The 17,147-nt window shown below is 52.5% G+C and overlaps 1 protein-coding gene across 1 annotated transcript; it reads left to right on the top strand.

The window, feature by feature from the left end:
* Window positions 1-1,041: 1,041 nt before the first annotated feature.
* On the top strand, window positions 1,042-2,401 carry LOC125548206 (probable xyloglucan endotransglucosylase/hydrolase protein 12). Its single transcript, XM_048711873.1, has 2 exons — window positions 1,042-1,373; window positions 1,476-2,401. Exons 1-2 carry the CDS (start codon window positions 1,104-1,106, stop codon window positions 2,073-2,075), a joined length of 870 nt encoding a protein of 289 aa, XP_048567830.1. The 5' UTR covers window positions 1,042-1,103; the 3' UTR covers window positions 2,076-2,401.
* The last annotated feature ends 14,746 nt before the right edge of the window (window positions 2,402-17,147 follow it).

The following is a 17,147-nucleotide window of genomic DNA, read 5'->3' as shown; positions in this document are numbered from 1 at the left end:
GTCAGGTGATCCGTAGCCCCGGTGTCCAGTACCCAAGGATAGTCGACGGTGTTGGTGGAGGCCGAGTTGGCGGAGCGAGTGTTGTGCTCCTGATCATAGCGCTTGCGACAGTCATCGGCCTCATGCCCCCAGTTTTTGCAAATTTGACACCGAGGCGCCACCGATTGTTGCGACGGCCACCACCTCTGTTGTTGCTGCCGTTACCCCCACCACTTTGCCGACCATTGCCAGCGTAGGAGGGATTGCGGTCGCGGCCACCGTTGGGGCCACCGTTGCCGCCTTGGCGGCCATGCCCGGGCTGGCCATTGCCGTCGGCCGAGTGACCCCCACCCTGGGAGGGGTAGGGCTCCGAGTAGGGAGCACGCCCGCCCTAGCCGTAGGGGCCCGAGCGAGTCACGGCGTTGGCGGAGGGAGTTCACCCCTCCGACGCACTCTGCTGAGCCTGTAGCGCTTCGAACGACAAAACGAGCGAGTAGAAACTGGAGTAGGGCATTTGTGCGTTATTCACACCCAGGGAGGCGGCGATGGAGTTTTAGGTTTAGGGTTTTGCGTGGGTGGCTAACATCCAGCCTCATGTCTTTTTATATAGATGATCATAATACAACTATATACATATATAAATACATGTACATATACAATATGCTAGACCCTATTTTACAGTCCTTTCCATTCTGGGCTCACAGTTGGCGCATTCCCTCATCTCATCTCATCGACAGGTGCGCAGTTTGGCATGCAACCAAGCGGAAGGACGAAACACCTTTGTGCTGACCACTAACTATGTCAAACCCAGATGGTCCCAGATGCAAGCAATCCCAAATGATAATTGAACAAACCGACAACAATCACTAGGTACACACAACCTGAAGAGAGAATAACAAGACATGGCACAAAGTAACCCAGCACAGCTACGTACTACTACGACGTGCGCACCAGACAGGAAACTTGTCTTTGACTGAAAATAATGAGCACAGATCCGCAACGCAGAGAGGATTATATAAAGCCCTTGTGCACCTCTGCATTTTCATCAAGTCTTGTTGACATACACTTCCTACACCACCAAAAGCTAAGCTAGTGCGGTAGTGCCAACTACGAAGTAGGAGAAGATGGAGAGCTCAAGGAGGGCGCTCCTCCTGGTGGCGATGGCGGCGACGGCCATCGGCCTCGCGAGTGCCAGTTTCCGCGACAACTGCGACATCAAGTGGAACCCCGAGAACGCGGCCTTCTCCGACGACGGCCACGGCCTGACCATGTCCCTAAAGAGCAACTCCTCCGGCTGCTTGCTGCAGACGAAGAAGCAGTTCATCTACGGCAGCGTCTCCACCCTCATCAAGCTCGTCCCGGGGAACTCCGCCGGCACCGTCACCACATACTACGTACGTATCCTATTCCTATAGTATACTTATTAGTTATTACCAATGAGCTTGTACTGCAATACTGACCGTATGTGCACCATTTCATTGATTGTAAATCACCAGACATCGTCCGTGGGGGCCGACCATGACGAGATCGACTTCGAGTTCCTGGGGAACGAGACCGGGCAGCCCTACACGCTGCACACCAACGTGTTCGCCGACGGCATGGGCAAGAAGGAGATGCAGTTCGTGCCCTGGTTCGACCCCACCGCCGACTTCCATGCCTACACCATCTCCTGGACGCCCTGCATGATCGTCTGGTACGTCGACGACGTCCCCATCCGGGTGTTCCGCAACTACCGGGACAAGGGCATTGCGTACCCGATCAAGCGTCCCATGTTCGGCTACTCCAGCATCTGGTCGGCGGAGGACTGGGCCACGCAGGGCGGCCGCGTCAAGGCCGACTGGTCCAAGGCACCCTTCGTCGCCGGCTACCGCGACATGGTCCTCAACGTCTGCCCCTGCGACGGAGCCGACTCCTGCGTCTACGGTTGCGCCGGGGCGTTCAGCCACGGCGGGCGGCAGCAGAACTGTGCTGGCCTCACCGACCAGCAGCGGGCCAAGATGCAGGAGGTGCAGAAGTCTCACAGGATCTACGACTACTGCGTGGACTACAGGGACAACAAGAAGCCCGGCCCCGAGTGCAGCCTGCCGCAGTACTGATCGATCCAGCTGCTGTCCGGTCGTGGTGGTTGCACGCACCAAGGAAACATTGGTTGGCCGGAGCCGGTCTACCACTCCTTACACGACCCATTGATTCGACTCGGACTTCATTCATTTATTTTTGTTACATATACTCTTATTGCTTCCCAGCTGTTCCTTTCCAAATTTTGTTTCTTTTCAACAGCTCCACCATATACCTATGTCTATGTGTACATGTACACGTGTATCTATATTTGCATTAATTATGCTATATATGATATACATGGATGAGTTATGTATACCCCCTCTTTTTTTTAATTTATGAGACCCAACTTAGTTCCTAAGTACACCCTTAGAAATCGCTTAGTTCCTAAGTACGGAAGCACCCTTCCCCTTCGGCTTAAGCATCCTCTTTGCCACTCCGATGAGCGGCGCAGCCGGACATAGGGAAGACACATGGGAAGAATATGCCTCCGGGACTCTCGGCAGTCTGATTAGCGGGCTGCCGTACATGGGGAAGACAAGGATCCTCCACGGCTGAGCGTAGACTAGTGTAGTGTATCCATGTCGTGGGAGTGAGCTCCGCGCGACCGTACGTGCACATAGTTAAAATATGACCAAAATGTAACCGTTTTCGTACAGTTTGTATGAAATCCGTCATGTTTGTATGCACTAGTGCAGAATCAGCCTTTAGTCCAGGTTCGTAAGGGCCTTTAGTCCCGGTTCACCAACCGGAACTAAAGGGTGGGGACTAAAGCCCCCCACCTTAATTCCGGGTTGTCACGGCCCGGGACCAAAGGTGGTCCCTTTACCCTAGCCGAGGTATCGGGAACGTAGAGGGTAAGCATAGGATCCAGGCAACCCAGCTTGGCCAAAATCTTAAGTCAAATTGATGCATATTTATGGCTTTATGATGATGATTACGCAAGGCAAATTCTCCGTTGTGGCTGTTTATAGTCTGAAAGTGGCCCATCGTTGGCTTTCATCCCTTTGTAGATGCTACGCAGGGTGTGATGAAGCTATGTACCTAGGGTAGGGTCATGGACCTGTCCTAACTGCCCTACCCAAGGACATCTCTAGAAGAAATCACCTTTCAATCGACTTGGAGGCGTTCCACTCGACAGACTTGAAGACACTCGACCAAGAAGCAATCACTCGATCAAGACCAAACCACTCGACGGCCAGGAGACCTAAAGTCACTCCGCACGCTAACGGTCGGTCATTAAATAGCTTTTATGGTCATCATAGCACTTTATTACTAGCGTTACCAGTAACGCCCTGCCTTAATGTACATTGAACCCTTTGTAACGTGGGCTGGCCGGGGTCCTGGCGCACTCTATATAAGCCGCCCCCTTCCTCCGAGACAGGGGTTCGCACCTCTGTAACTCATACTCACATAATCCAGTCGACCGCCTCCGGGCTCCGAGACGTAGGGCTATTACTTCCTCCGAGAAGGGCCTGAACTCGTAAACCTTGCGTGCTTACAACTTCTCCACAGCTAAGATCTTGCCTCTCCGTACTTACCCCCCTACACTACTGTCAGACTTAGAACCACGACAGTTGGCGCCCACCGTGGGGCAGGTGTTTTAGCGTTTATTGGAGGAGTTGTGACCTTTTCCGACTAGAATCATCATGGTTTTCGGCGGAGTTTCGGTGGAGGGCCGCGAGATCTGTCTCGGCGCGCTCACGTTCATCGTCGATGACTCTGCTTGGCTCCAGGAGGCTCCGCCTCGACGTGGACGCACTCCCTGCTCGCGGGGCAACGCACTTTAGCGCTTGCGTCCGCGGCGTTCTCCTGCGGCAACCGTCGACCCCCTACCGGTCGGCTCCTGTGTTGTCCTCCCTCCCCGTCTCTCGCCGGCGCAAGCGCTCCGGTCGATCGAGACTTCAGCGGTGGGTGAGGCACGTGGTGGCACGTCAGTCGGCCACCCCCAAGTCGCGGCGATCGAGCCCGACGAATCCCTCTACGGCCTTTTCGACTGGCTCCGCAGAGACCGCATCCGAGTGCGACAGCAGCGATCCGGCGGCAGAGGTTCTGATGGTCGATGGGCCGCCCAGTCCTCCCGGTTTTCCCCGCACCGACGGAGGCGCGGGTGGAGGCGACCCGTCGCGTCTCCATGAGGAGTATCTTCCCGAGCCTCTCATGTCGCTGCTGAGAGAAGAACTTCGCCGCCGGAACGTGGATGCACTGCACACTCCTATCATTGGAGAAACCCCCGAGGCTCGCGCCTTGGAGGACGCGCGCCTGGCAAACTTGGCCGAGCGCACTCGACTGGAGAACCTCCAGCGAGCACTCGACGAGCATGCGCGACAACGGGTTCCCGAATCCAGTCGACGTCAGCTCTTCCCGCCCCCGCAGGTATATCAAACTCCGATTCAGAATTTAGCGGCTACGGCCCGTATAGCGGAGTCGATTCAGCCTTCCCAGTCGGAGGCTGGCAGAGGCTTGCTGCAGATCAGAGCGTTACTCCGGGCAGCAGGAGATTAGAATTCCGCTGTTTCTCAGTCGCGGAACAGGATTCACAGCAGATCCGTTGCCGCGGACACAGTCCAGTCGGCTCACAGCCCGAGATCGCCCCCGAGGCATGAGGGACGTGGAGACCGGCGTGACCAGTATGGGAACCATGAGCAGTATGATCACCGAGTCGATCGTGACGGTCGACGTCGAGTGCCCATGCCTCTCTCGAGGAGCGGGTCATATGTGCCTCGCCAGCAGGATGACAGGCGCCCTCATAGTGGTGGGCGAAGGATTCCAGTCGACCCCAGAGGGCCAGGCTTTGACGCGAGATCTATTCTTGTCCAGGGCTTGGTTGACAGGAACAGGGCTCACCGAGAAGGTCACGACAGGGATGCACCTACCAGCAGCAGAGTACATGTTTCGGGGCCAGAGTGCTTTAGTAGGGCCATCAGGGCCGCTGTGATTCCTCCCAACTTCAGGTTGGCGACTGGAGTCAGTAAGTTCACTGGCGAGTCCAAGCCCGATACTTGGCTTGAGGACTACCGAGTGGCCGTCCAGATTGGCGGCGGCAATGATGAAGTGGCCATGAAGCACCTGCCTCTCATGTTAGAGGGCTCGGCCAGAGCGTGGCTGAACCAGTTAGCATCTAGCAGCATTTACACTTGGGAAGATCTCTCCCGAGTGTTCGTCACCACATTTGAAGGCACATGCAAGCGACCGGCAGGGCTGACGGAACTGCGGTCTTGCGTGCAGAAGCCGAATGAAACTTTGAGGGATTACATCCAGAGGTGGATCACGTTACACCACTCGGTGGAGAATGTGCCTGACCACCAAGCAGTTTGTGCCTTCAAGGAAGGCGTCAAGTACAGAGAACTGAATTTGAAATTCGGTCGAACCGGGGATATGTCCCTGAATCGGATGATGGAGATTGCCACCAAGTACGCTAATGGTGAAGATGAGGATCGACTCAGGAGTGGCAAGCTCAAGTCAGTCGCCCAAGAAACCGGAGGAAATTCCAATCGGAAACAGAAGCGGAAAGCCGAGCCAGCGGCTCCCGGGGAAGCCTTGGCTTTAACCCAAGGAAAGTTTAAAGGGAAGCCTAAAGGGCCCCGGAACCCCAAAAAGGTTAAAGACCAGGACGGAAATGATGTGTTGGACTTGCCGTGTCTCGTCCACACAAAGAAAGATGAAGAAGGTAATTTCATTTACCCGAAACATACCACTCGACAGTGTCGACTCTTGATCCAGCAGTTCCAGGGCAAGCAGCCCAAAGGTAAAGAAAAGGAGTCGGACAAGGTCGAGGACAAAGAAGACAGTGACGACGGATACCCTCAAGTCAATTCCACCCTGATGATTTTTGCTGATGTTGAGAGCAAAAGTTGACTGAAAGTCATCAACCGAGAGGTGAATATGGTTGCTCCGGCGACACCAAGTTATTTGAAATGGTCCCAGACTGCCATCACGTTCGACCAGTCCGATCACCCAACGCATATTGCCACCCCTGGGAGGCAAGCTCTGGTGGTCGACCCAGTGGTTGAAGGAACCCGACTGACCAAAGTCTTGATGGATGGTGGCAGTGGTTTGAACATATTGTATGCAGAGACATTGAAAGGGATGTGGCATTCCGATGTCCAGACTCAGTGCCAGCAACATGAGTTTCCATGGAGTCATTCCTGGGAAGAAGGCTGAATCACTCGGCCAGATTGCTCTTGATGTGGTTTTCGGTGATTTCAAAAATTACCGCAAAGAAAAATTGACATTTGAAGTTGTAGACTTCCAAAGTGCCTACCACGCTATTTTAGGCAGGCCGGCTTATGCACGCTTCATGGCCCGACCATGTTACGTGTACCTCAAATTGAAGATGCCTGGCCCCAAAGGTGTGATCACCATCACGGGCAATCGGAAGAAAGCGGAAGAATGTTTTCAGAAAGGTTCGAAGATCGCTGATGCTCAGATGGCAGTGGTGGAGTTGCAGGAATACCAGAAGACTGCAGACCCGAGTGACCTATTGCGAGCCAAGAAGCCCGCTACAGAGTCAGCTTTTCAGTCGACTGGCGATACGAAGACAGCTCACATCCACCCGACCGACCCCAGCGCCGCTCCGACTCATATCTCGACAACACTCGACTCCAAATAGGAAGAAGCGCTCATCCAGTTCCTCCATGAGAACTGGGACATTTTCGCATGGAAGCCTTCTGACATGCCGGGTGTTCCCAGGGGGCTGGGTGAGCACCGCCTAAGAGTCGACTCAAAAGTAAAACCTGTCAAGGAACATCTCCGACGGTCCGCCGTCCAGAAGAGAAAAGCTATTGGCGAGGAGGTGGCTCGGCTCTTAGCAACGGAGTTCATCCAAGAAATCTACCACTCTGAGTGGCTCGCCAACGTTGTCATGGTCCCCAAGAAGGACAAGTCACTTCGCATGTGCATTGAATTTAAACATATCAATCAGGCCTGCCCGAAAGATCATTTACCTCTCCCCCGCATCGACCAGATAGTCGACTCGACTGCGGGATGTGAGCGACTGTCTTTTTTAGACGCCTATTCCGGGTACCATCAGATCCGTCTGTACGGGCCTGACGAGATCAAGACAGCTTTCATCACTCCATTCGGGTGCTTCTGTTATGTTACCATGCCGTTCGGCCTCAAGAATGCCGGAGCCACATTCATGAGGATGATTCAGAAGTGTTTACTCACTCAAATCAGTCGGAATGTGGAAGCATACATGGATGATATTGTGGTCAAGTCTCAAAAGGGTTCCGACCTGCTGACTGACCTTGCTGAAACCTTTGCCAACCTCAGGAGGTATGATATCAAGCTTAATCCATCAAAGTGTACATTCGGAGTTCCTGGCAGAAAATTACTCGGTTTTCTCGTTTCCGAACGGGGAATCGACGCCAATTCAGAAAAAGTTGGTACTATACTCCGAATGAAAAGTCCTGTGCGAGTGCACGACGTCCAGAAGCTTACTGGTTGCTTGGCTGCTTTAAGTCGATTCATATCTCGTCTCGGTGAAAAGGCATTGCCTCTTTACCGATTGATGAAGAAGTCCGATAAGTTTGAGTGGACTCCTGAAGCTGATGCAGCGTTTGCAGAGCTCAAAGCTCTGCTCTCCACCCAGCCGGTGCTTGCTGCCCCAATCAGCAAGGAGCCTTTGCTGCTTTACATTGCAGCCACAGGGCAAGTCATCAGTACGGTACTTACGATCGAGCGGGAAGAAGAAGGGAAAACCTTCAAAGTTCAGCGCCCAGTGTATTATATTTCTGAAGTCTTGACCCCATCGAAGCAAACATATCCTCATTATCAGAAGCTCGTATATCGGGTTTATATGACCACAAAGAAAGTTGCCCACTACTTCTCTGATCATTCCATTACAGTCATCAGTGATGCTCCGTTGTCAGAGATTTTGCATAACAGAGACGCAACTGGTCGACTGGCAAAATGGGCGATTGAACTCCTTCCTTTAGATATCAAGTTTGAGGCAAAGAAAGCTATCAAGTCCCAGGCAATCGTGGATTTCGTCGCCGAGTGGATTGAACAGCAACTGCCGACTCAGGTTCACTCGGAGCATTGGACCATGTTCTTCGACGGTTCCAAGATGCTAAATGGTTCCGGCGCCGGAGTGGTGTTGGTCTCCCCCAGAGGAGATAAACTCAGGTATGTTCTTCAAATCCACTTTGATTCCTCTAACAACGAGGCAGAATACGAAGGACTCTTATACGGGTTGCGCATGGCCATTTCACTCGGCATCCGTCGCCTCATGGTCTATGGCGACTCAGATTTGGTGGTTAATCAAGTGATGAAGGAATGGGACGTCAGAAGTCCAGCCATGACTGGTTATTGCAATGCAGTGAGAAAGCTGGAGAAGAAATTCGAGGGGTTAGAGCTTCATCACATACCCCGACTGAAAAATCAAGCAGCTGATGATCTGGCAAAAATAGGTTCCAAAAGAGAAGCCATTCCCAGCAATGTGTTTTTGGAACACATCCACACACCATCAGTCCAGGAGGATCCCTTCACTGAAGAGGACCCGCAGCCAAAAAGCGCCACGGATCCGACTGAAGTTGAAGTTCCAGCTGTGGTCGACCTGATCATGGAAGTCTTGGTTATCATTCCCGTCTGGACAGAACCATACATCGCGTACATCCTAAGGAAAGAACTCCCAGAAGACGAAGAAGAGGCTCGACAGATCGTCCGTCGATCCAAGGCCTTTATAGTCATAAAGGGACAATTATATAGAGAAAGCGCGACTGGGGTCGGCCAGAAGTGTATTACACCAGAAGAAGGTCAAATGATCCTTAACGATATCCACTCGGGGACCTGTGGTCATCATGCGTCCTCTCGGACCATTGTGGCTAAAGCATACCGAGCGGGGTTCTACTGGCCAAGAGCCAATGCGATGGCAAAAGAGATAGTCGACAAATGTGAAGGATGTCAGTATTACTCCAATATGCCGCACAAGCCCGCGTCAGCCCTGAAAACCATTCCACTCGTCTGGCCCTTCGCTGTTTGGGGGCTGGACATGGTTGGACCACTGAGAACAGGAAGGAGCGGCTTCACTCATGTGCTGGTAGCAGTCGACAAGTTCACCAAATGGATTGAAGCCAAGCCTATCAAGAATCTCGATGCTTGCACCGCTATCAGTTTCATCAGAGAGTTGATATTCAGATATGGAGTTCCGCACAGCATCATCACGGACAATGGGTCAAACTTCGATTCCGACAAATTCAGGGCCTTTTGCGCCTCTCAGGGCACTCGGGTCGACTATGCTTCTGTCGCTCACCCCCAGTCAAAAGGGCAAACGGCCTAATTCTCAAAGGACTGAAACCCCGATTGATGCGCGATCTCAAGCACGCAGCAGGTGCATGGGTCGACGAGCTTCCATCGGTCCTTTGGGGATTGAGGACAACCCCGAATCGATCGACCGGAAGAACCCCATTCTTTCTGGTCTACGGAGCCGAGTCAGTCTTACCGAGTGACCTGCTTCGTTTGAAAAAATCCTACCGAGTGGAGAGCAATCCTCCCACTCGGGGGCTTAGCTGCAGTCCAGTACTCGCCTAAGTTCTCTCACTTAGAGACTTAGCTGCAGTCCGGCACTCGCCTAAGTTTGAAAAAATCCTACCGAGTGGAGAGCAATCCTCCCACTCGGGGGCTTAGCTGCAGTCCAGTACTCGCCTAAGTTCTCTCACTTAGGACTTAGCTGCAGTCCGGCATGCCTAAGTTTGAAAAAATCCTACCGAGTGGAGAGCAATCCTCCCACTCGGGGGCTTAGCTGCAGTCCAGTACTCGCCTAAGTTCTCTCACTTAGAGACTTAGCTGCAGTCAGGCACTCGCCTAAGTTTGAAAAAATCCTACCGAGTGGAGAGCAATCCTCCCACTCGGGGGCTTAGCTGCAGTCCAGTACTCGCCTAAGTTCTCTCACTTAGAGACTTAGCTGCAGTCAGGCACTCGCCTAAGTTTGAAAAAAATCCTACCGAGTGGAGAGCAATCCTCCCACTCGGGGGCTTAGCTGCAGTCCAGTACTCGCCTAAGTTCTCTCACTTAGAGACTTAGCTGCAGTCCGGCACTCGCCTAAGTTTGAAAAAATCCTACCGAGTGGAGAGCAATCCTCCCACTCGGGGGCTTAGCTGCAGTCCAGTACTCGCCTAAGTTCTCTCACTTAGAGACTTAGCTGCAGTCCAGGCACTCGCCTAAGTTTGAAAAAATCCTACCGAGTGGAGAGCAATCCTCCCACTCGGGGGCTTAGCTGCAGTCCAGTACTCGCCTAAGTTCTCTCACTTAGACTTAGCTGCAGTCCGGCACTCGCCTAAGTTTGAAAAAATCCTACCGAGTGGAGAGCAATCCTCCCACTCGAGGGGCTTAGCTGCAGTCCAGTACTCGCCTAAGTTCTCTCACTTGAGACTTAGCTGCAGTCCGGCACTCGCCTAAGTTGAAAAAATCCTACCGAGTGGAGAGCAATCCTCCCACTCGGGGGCTTAGCTGCAGTCCAGTACTCGCCTAAGTTCTCTCACTTAGAGACTTAGCTGCAGTCCACTCGCCTAAGTTTGAAAAAATCCTACCGAGTGGAGAGCAATCCTCCCACTCGGGGGCTTAGCTGCAGTCCAGAACTCGCACTCTGTAGTAACAGGGTGTGGGTCGACCGCCGCCTTCCCCTGGGGAGCTTCGCCACAAATACAAGACATGGGTCAACTGCTTCCCTCTCCTTTGGAGCTGCACTGAGTCGACACAAAAAAAATCAGTCGGAACAGAATGTGCACCTTCAAGCTTGATGAACAACTTCTTGGCAAGACTTCTCAGATAGCTCTCCAGATCATCCCTCCTGCGAGAAATTCCTTCCATTTTCTTGCCCTGGACGAGATTCGCCTTCTTCCAGCGCGAGCACTCCTTGTTGGAGTCATTCAGAGCGGTCTTCAGCCTGGTATTCTCTTCTTCCAACTGGCCGACCGAAGCCAGCTTCTGTTTGGCCAGAGCGGTCTTGTCGTCAGCCTCCTTACGGGCAGCAGCCAAATCCTGATCCTTTTTCACCAGAGCTTCTCTCAGTTTTTCTGCAAAGAAATGATGATTGATTCAGAAATAGCAGAAGGGTGCTCGAGCCTAAAACTGACCAGTCGACAAACTTGTCTTACCAGCGGCGCCGTCTCTGACCTTCTGCAGCTCTGTCCTGGCCAGCTCCAAGTCAAGGTTCAGTTGAATCTGCTGCCTCTCCAAATCAGCAAAGCGAGCTCCAAGATCACAAGATTTCTGAAATCAAAGGGGAGAAGTTATTTTTACAGCAAAAAACAACAAAGGCAATAAATACTAAGACTACGGTCGACTGCCCGCAGTCCATCATAGTCTCGGGGACTACATCCAGTGGGTGCACTTTGCGTGCCCCCACCGGTTCTAATCCCACTCGACCGGCCTGCCGAAGTTGAGTCCAAAAAAAGGGCAGAAAGAGAGAAAGCAGAACTCAGACTACAGTCGACTGCCAGCAGTCCACTATAGTCTCGGGGACTACACCCAGTGGGTGCACTTAGCGTGCCCCCACCGGTTCTGATCCCACTCAACCAGACCGAGTGGAAGAGACAAACTACCAGTTTGGTTTATACATTCGGCAAAATACAAAGACTACAGTCGACTGCCAGCAGTCCACCGTAGTCTCGGGGACTACACCCAGTGGGTGCACTCAGCGTGCCCCCACTAGTCCAAAAATTCAATCGACGCACCCAGTGGGTGTACAGATGCAAAGGTTTTCGGAAAGAATCCTCAGGTAGCATATCCTAATAGAACAAGCGGCGACCAACTAACCTGAACGCTGCTCTGGAGAGCCGAGCTGGCATCATAGGCGGCTTGGCTGGCGTCCCGCACCGTCTTCATCTTCTCCATCATAATGCTCGCCTGGCGTATGGCTTCCCTAGCAGCATTCACCTCGTCCTCTGGGACATGATGGGTCGCAAAAACCGAAGGCGGGTCAATAGAAGCCCGAGCAATCGACGAAGAAGGCAAGGCACTCGATAGAGGCTCGGCGAAGGTAACAGAACCCCGATTGACGTCGCCAGTGTCCTGAACGATTGGTTCCGCCCTCGACATCGACTGTAGCGCCTCACTTACAGGAGCTCGCCTATCCTTCCTCGTCAAAGGCCTCTCAGGCTCTTCATCATCATCAGGGAGGTCAATAATGTTGGGAGCTGTGCAAAGTCCAATTGCCAAAATCACGTCACCCAATGATGCACATTGCAGTTGAATCGACCGAATAAAGATAGTATGGCAGAAATCATACCCGGATTAGAAGTGACCGCATCCTCCATCACCTCATCATCATCCCTGTAAGCTGAGGTCCCGGAAGTGGCAGCGCTTACAGTTCCAAAGTTTGTCCAGTTAAAACAAGAAAATCAAACAACGCGGAACGTCGAGTGAATGCAAAGAGAGACACTCACGCGGAAGCGACAGGGATATAATCTTGATCTTCGGCAACGCCTTCCGAGTGTTCGGCTCTGCAACTTTGGGGTGCTTTGGTGCCTTCTCAGTCGGGGTTGGTGAAGAGATCCGAGGACGCTTTGAAGACTGACCAGCCTGAGCAGTTGCCTTGTCACAGGCACTCGGCCGTTCTTGGTCAAGCTTGGATCACCTCTCCCTGCGAGGAGGCGACTCGACTTCTTCTCCATCGCTTGAGTCGTCGCTTCCTCCACCCCCTTCACTGTCGAAAGTCCACTCGCCACTTTTTCCGCCATTCGCCTCGCCTTCCAGAGCTTGCTCTTGCTCCCCGTTGGGCATTGAATACATTTCAATAATGGCCTGAAAGAAAGCAGGTAGATCAAAGTCAGTTGACGCAATATAGGCAGCTACGCGAGTGAATTCAGATTACAAGCAAAAACTCAGAATCAGACCTGCTCTGGTGCGTGAGACTGGTCGAATGGAGGGACTCTCCTGGCTCCCCTGGGATTGTCCTTGTTCCCGGTAATGCCCGACAGCCACTTCTCCAGTGTGTCGTTGTTGACCTCCTCCGGGTGGATCCGAGTGGAGTCTTCAAGACCCGAATACATCCACATCGGATGGTCTCGAGCTTGAAGAGGCTGGATGCGCCGCTGAAGGAAGACCTCCAAGAGATTCATGCCAGTGACCCCGTCGCGAATAAGCTGGACCACTCGACTTACCAACACCTTCACGTGTGCCTTCTCCTCCGGGAGCACCTTCAAAGGGGAGGGTTTCCTCACTCGGTCCATGGTAAAGGGAGGAAGGCCAGTCGATTGCCCTGGCATCGACTGGTCTTTACAGTAAAACCAGGTCAACTGCCATCCGCGAACTGAGTCAGGAAGAATCATGGACGAAAAGGAGCTTTTCCCTCTCGTCTGGATGCCAAGACCCCCACACATCTGGATCACTTGGGTCCTCTCGTCACTCGGATTAGCCTTTTTCACTGTCTGGGAGCGACAAGTCAAAATATGCTTGAAAAGATCCCAGTGAGGCCGACAACCCAGGAAGTTCTCACACAAAGAAATGAAAGCGGCAAGATAAACGATTGAGTTGGGGGTAAAATGGTGGAGTTGTGCCCCAAAGAAGTTCAGAAACCCTCGGAAGAAAGGGTGAGGGGGCAAGGAAAATCCACGGTCGACGTGGGTGGCAAGAAGAACACGCTCACCCTCCCGAGGCTGCGGCTCAGATTCCTTCCCCGGAAGCCGCGCCGAGTCATAGGGGATCAGCCCCCCTTCGGCCAGGTCTTCGAGGTCTTCTTGGGAGATCCTCGAGTGGATCCAGTCGCCCTGGATCCAGCCCTTCGGCAGGCCGGTCCGCGAGGAAGATCCGCCCCGGCTGGTCGCCTTCCCCTTCGACCTCGCCGTCGCCTTCTTTGCCCGCTCCAGAGCCGCTGTCTTCTCCTTCCCCATTGTCGCTGGCAAGACGCGTATGGTGCGGTGGCGCTGGGGTGAGAGCGAGCGCAGCGGAGGGGCGTGAGGAAGAGAAGAGGTAATGGGATGCACTGTTCGGGCGACTCCGGTCCAGCGCCTTATATGAGGCCGCTTCCGAGTGGCTGACGGGTAGGCCCAGGTGGCTCTGTCAAATCCCGTAACGACCGCGCGCACGATACGTGGCGAAAAAGGTGGCGCGGGGATTGAGGCGGCTCCGCTCTATCCCATCCGATTACTGCGGCCTCCCCCGTCCTGCGCGCTTCCCAAAATTCGGATCCCACGAAATCTGCGCGCAGCAAACAACTTGTCAGACCAAAGATCTCCTCCGCACCATCACTCGGAGCCTTACAAGTAAAGAAACCCACTCGACGAAGAATTAAGAATGGATCAAGGCGACTGAAAAGGAAGTTGCTGTCATCACTCAGGTCCGTTGATCCGAAACAAGATATGCTCACGGCATGAAAAATGAGTCGGGGAAGTTCTCAACTCCTTCCCCACTCAAATCTCGATCCATTCGGGGGCTAATGATGAAGCTATGTACCTAGGGTAGGGTCATGGACCTGTCCTAACTGCCCTACCCAAGGACATCTCTAGAAGAAATCACCTTTCAATCGACTTGGAGGCGTTCCACTCGACAAACTCGAAGACACTCGACCAAGAAGCAATCACTCGACCAGGACCAAACCACTCGACGGCCAGGAGACCTAAAGTCACTCCGCACGCTAACGGTCGGTCATTAAATAGCTTTTATGGTCATCATAGCACTTTATTACTAGAGTTACCAGTAACGCCCTGCCTTAATGTACATTGAACCCTTTGTAACCTGGGCTGGCCGGGGTCCTGGCGCACTCTATATAAGCCGCCCCTTCCTCCGAGACAAGGGTTCGCACCTCTGTAACTCATACTCACATAATCCAGTCGACCGCCTCCGGGCTCCGAGGTAGGGCTATTACTTCCTCCGAGAAGGGCCTGAACTCGTAAACCTTGCGTGCTTACAACTTCTCCATAGCTAAGATCTTGCCTCTCCATACTTACCCCCCTACACTACTGTCAGACTTAGAACCACGACAGTTTGGCAGCAGATGACAGCCCCGGAAGAAGGGGAAGAAAAACGGTGTTCCCTATCCTCCCCCATGTCACTGGAGCGAAGTTCGGTCTCGAGGGGCAGGAAGTGACACGTGTCTGTTGAACGAACCGCTCCAACGCCTTTTCAAGTGTGAGAGGTCAGGTGAAATTTCTTGAGGCTTGCCGAGCTCCGCCAAACACAACAGGAAGCCAATGCGTTGTGTCAGGGCTGAATGCAACATTTGTGGAGCCTACACCAACAAAAGCACCAGAAGTCAGCGAAGCCACTGATGCTACTGCTTCTGTTCCTGCGCCTGCTGTTGGTCCTCAGTTTGACTATCATGTTGAGCACAGGCCTCAGGTACAGAAGCCAATCCCAAGATTGCCCAGGTTTCCAGGTCCTGCATCAGCACCTGGATCCTTCAATGTCAATGGCTTCAAAGCAGACAACACTTTCTTTAATAGCTCCAGGAACCCCTACTCAAGGGAAAGAATATCATATGATCGGTTATGGAGCTATCCGCAGCGAAGCTATTACTCCTGCATTCTATACAATCAAGGTCGCATCTTCCCACATAAGCGTCTTAACATCGAAGCAATAGCTGGTCTGCCCTGTCTGGAAGAAGCTCTGGATTGCTTCAAAGAGGTTGGATTGCTACCGTTTTTCACTGACCAAGAGCACTGGAATGAAGAGTTGCTGCTTCAATTCTATGCCACACTTCACATCCGTGGATACAACAGAGATCCGAAGACTTGGGTCCTGGAGTGGATGACAGGAAATGTTCATCATGAAGCCAAAGCCTTTGATATCATTGAGCTCACTGGTCTGCCCACTCCTGGCGATCTCTACGAACATGGCTGTCAGCTTCATAGTGAAGCTGTGGAGAGCATCTTTCAGAGGCCTGAACCTAACATGAGTCAGATGCTCAGTATGATGAAGCCATTGCCCCAAGATGCTGCATATCCCAAGGAGTTCTTCATTGAAGACCTTGAGTATCTGCCCAGGACTATTTATCACATCATAAGGCGAACTCTCTGGCCCATCAAAGGACATTCTCCACATGCCAAGCTGGAAGGTGCAATGAAGACCTTGGTCTTCTATATTCTTCATGGCAAATGCTTCAATGCACAGGACTTCTTCATCCGCCAACTTGCTGCATCAGGCTCTGATCTTTTTGGCTTGAAGTTCTACACTCCATGGATAATGCGGCTGATTAAACTCCACTCCGCTATCTCATATCAGCCATCTGCTCGCAATCATCGGATCTTTCTGCCTGATGTGGATATGTCTGTTGAAGCCATTTATCCTGAGCCTGCCAAGGAACCTCTTAGTCTCCAGAATGCGGAGCATCAAAGTTTTTCTCAGAACATTGAAGGAGTTGAAGCAGTCACTCGTGTTTATCCTTTGGCTGGCACTACACGTGCACCACATCCTGCCCTTACTGAAGCCACCGATAGCACAATTGCCCAACGACCCAAGAAGCGCACTCGTGTTCTCAATGACCGAGAGCTTCTGGTGGCTCTTCATCAGAAACAGGATAGGCATCATGACTGGCTGAATCGCCAAATGCAAAGCCTCTTGGTGGATGTCAACCGCATTCGCAATCTTGCCACCAAGAATGCCTTTGTTGCACATGAAACCTCTCGACGCACATGGAAAGGGCTGACGCTAATGTGCTCTGAAGATGATCTTCAAGAGGATGGCTTCTCTGAACGCTTCAAGTTTGACTCCACACCTCCTCGAAGGGCAGTTCTGCGATGAACTCCATCTCTTGAAGACTCTGAGTTCTCTTCCTCTGCTGCAACTGTGAATGCCAGAGTGATCGAGGATGAAGACGATGCTACTTCACCGCCACCTTCTTCAGCACGCTTCGACACTGCTCCAAGTTCTTCTGCACCGCCGAACACCACTGACGACCCTGCTGCTTCACCTACTCTTCATGGGAATGAGTAGATGCTCTATGTCTTCAAACCTTTTTGGTCCTTACTAACAAAAGGGGGAGAAGCATATGAGTTTGATAGTCTTCAAGCAGGTCCACATGGGCGGTTGCTTTATATTTTGCCTCGTGTTTACAACTCTTGTTTTGATACATTTGGTTCTTTGAGTTGTAACACTTAAACTCGATGGTCGTTTGCTACTTATTTGCCACTTTGTGATGCGATGATAAATTCCGCATGTGCGACGATAAA

The sequence above is a fragment of the Triticum urartu genome, chromosome 3, assembly GCF_003073215.2.
Source record: "Triticum urartu cultivar G1812 chromosome 3, Tu2.1, whole genome shotgun sequence".
In the NCBI taxonomy this organism is placed as follows: Eukaryota; Viridiplantae; Streptophyta; class Magnoliopsida; order Poales; family Poaceae; genus Triticum; species Triticum urartu.
Note: the sequence above shows the minus strand (reverse complement) of the source record. Positions and strands in the feature narration are given on the sequence as shown.

What these genes read in the sequence shown, in the direction of transcription:
- LOC125548206 (XM_048711873.1), top strand. Translation starts at nt 1,104, where the DNA reads ATGGAGAGCTCAAGGAGGGCGCTCCTCCTGGTGGCGATGGCGGCGACG. An exon ending in GCACCGTCACCACATACTAC is followed by an intron (nt 1,374 to 1,475) that starts GTACGTATCCTA and finishes GTAAATCACCAG; the next exon opens with ACATCGTCCGTGGGGGCCGA.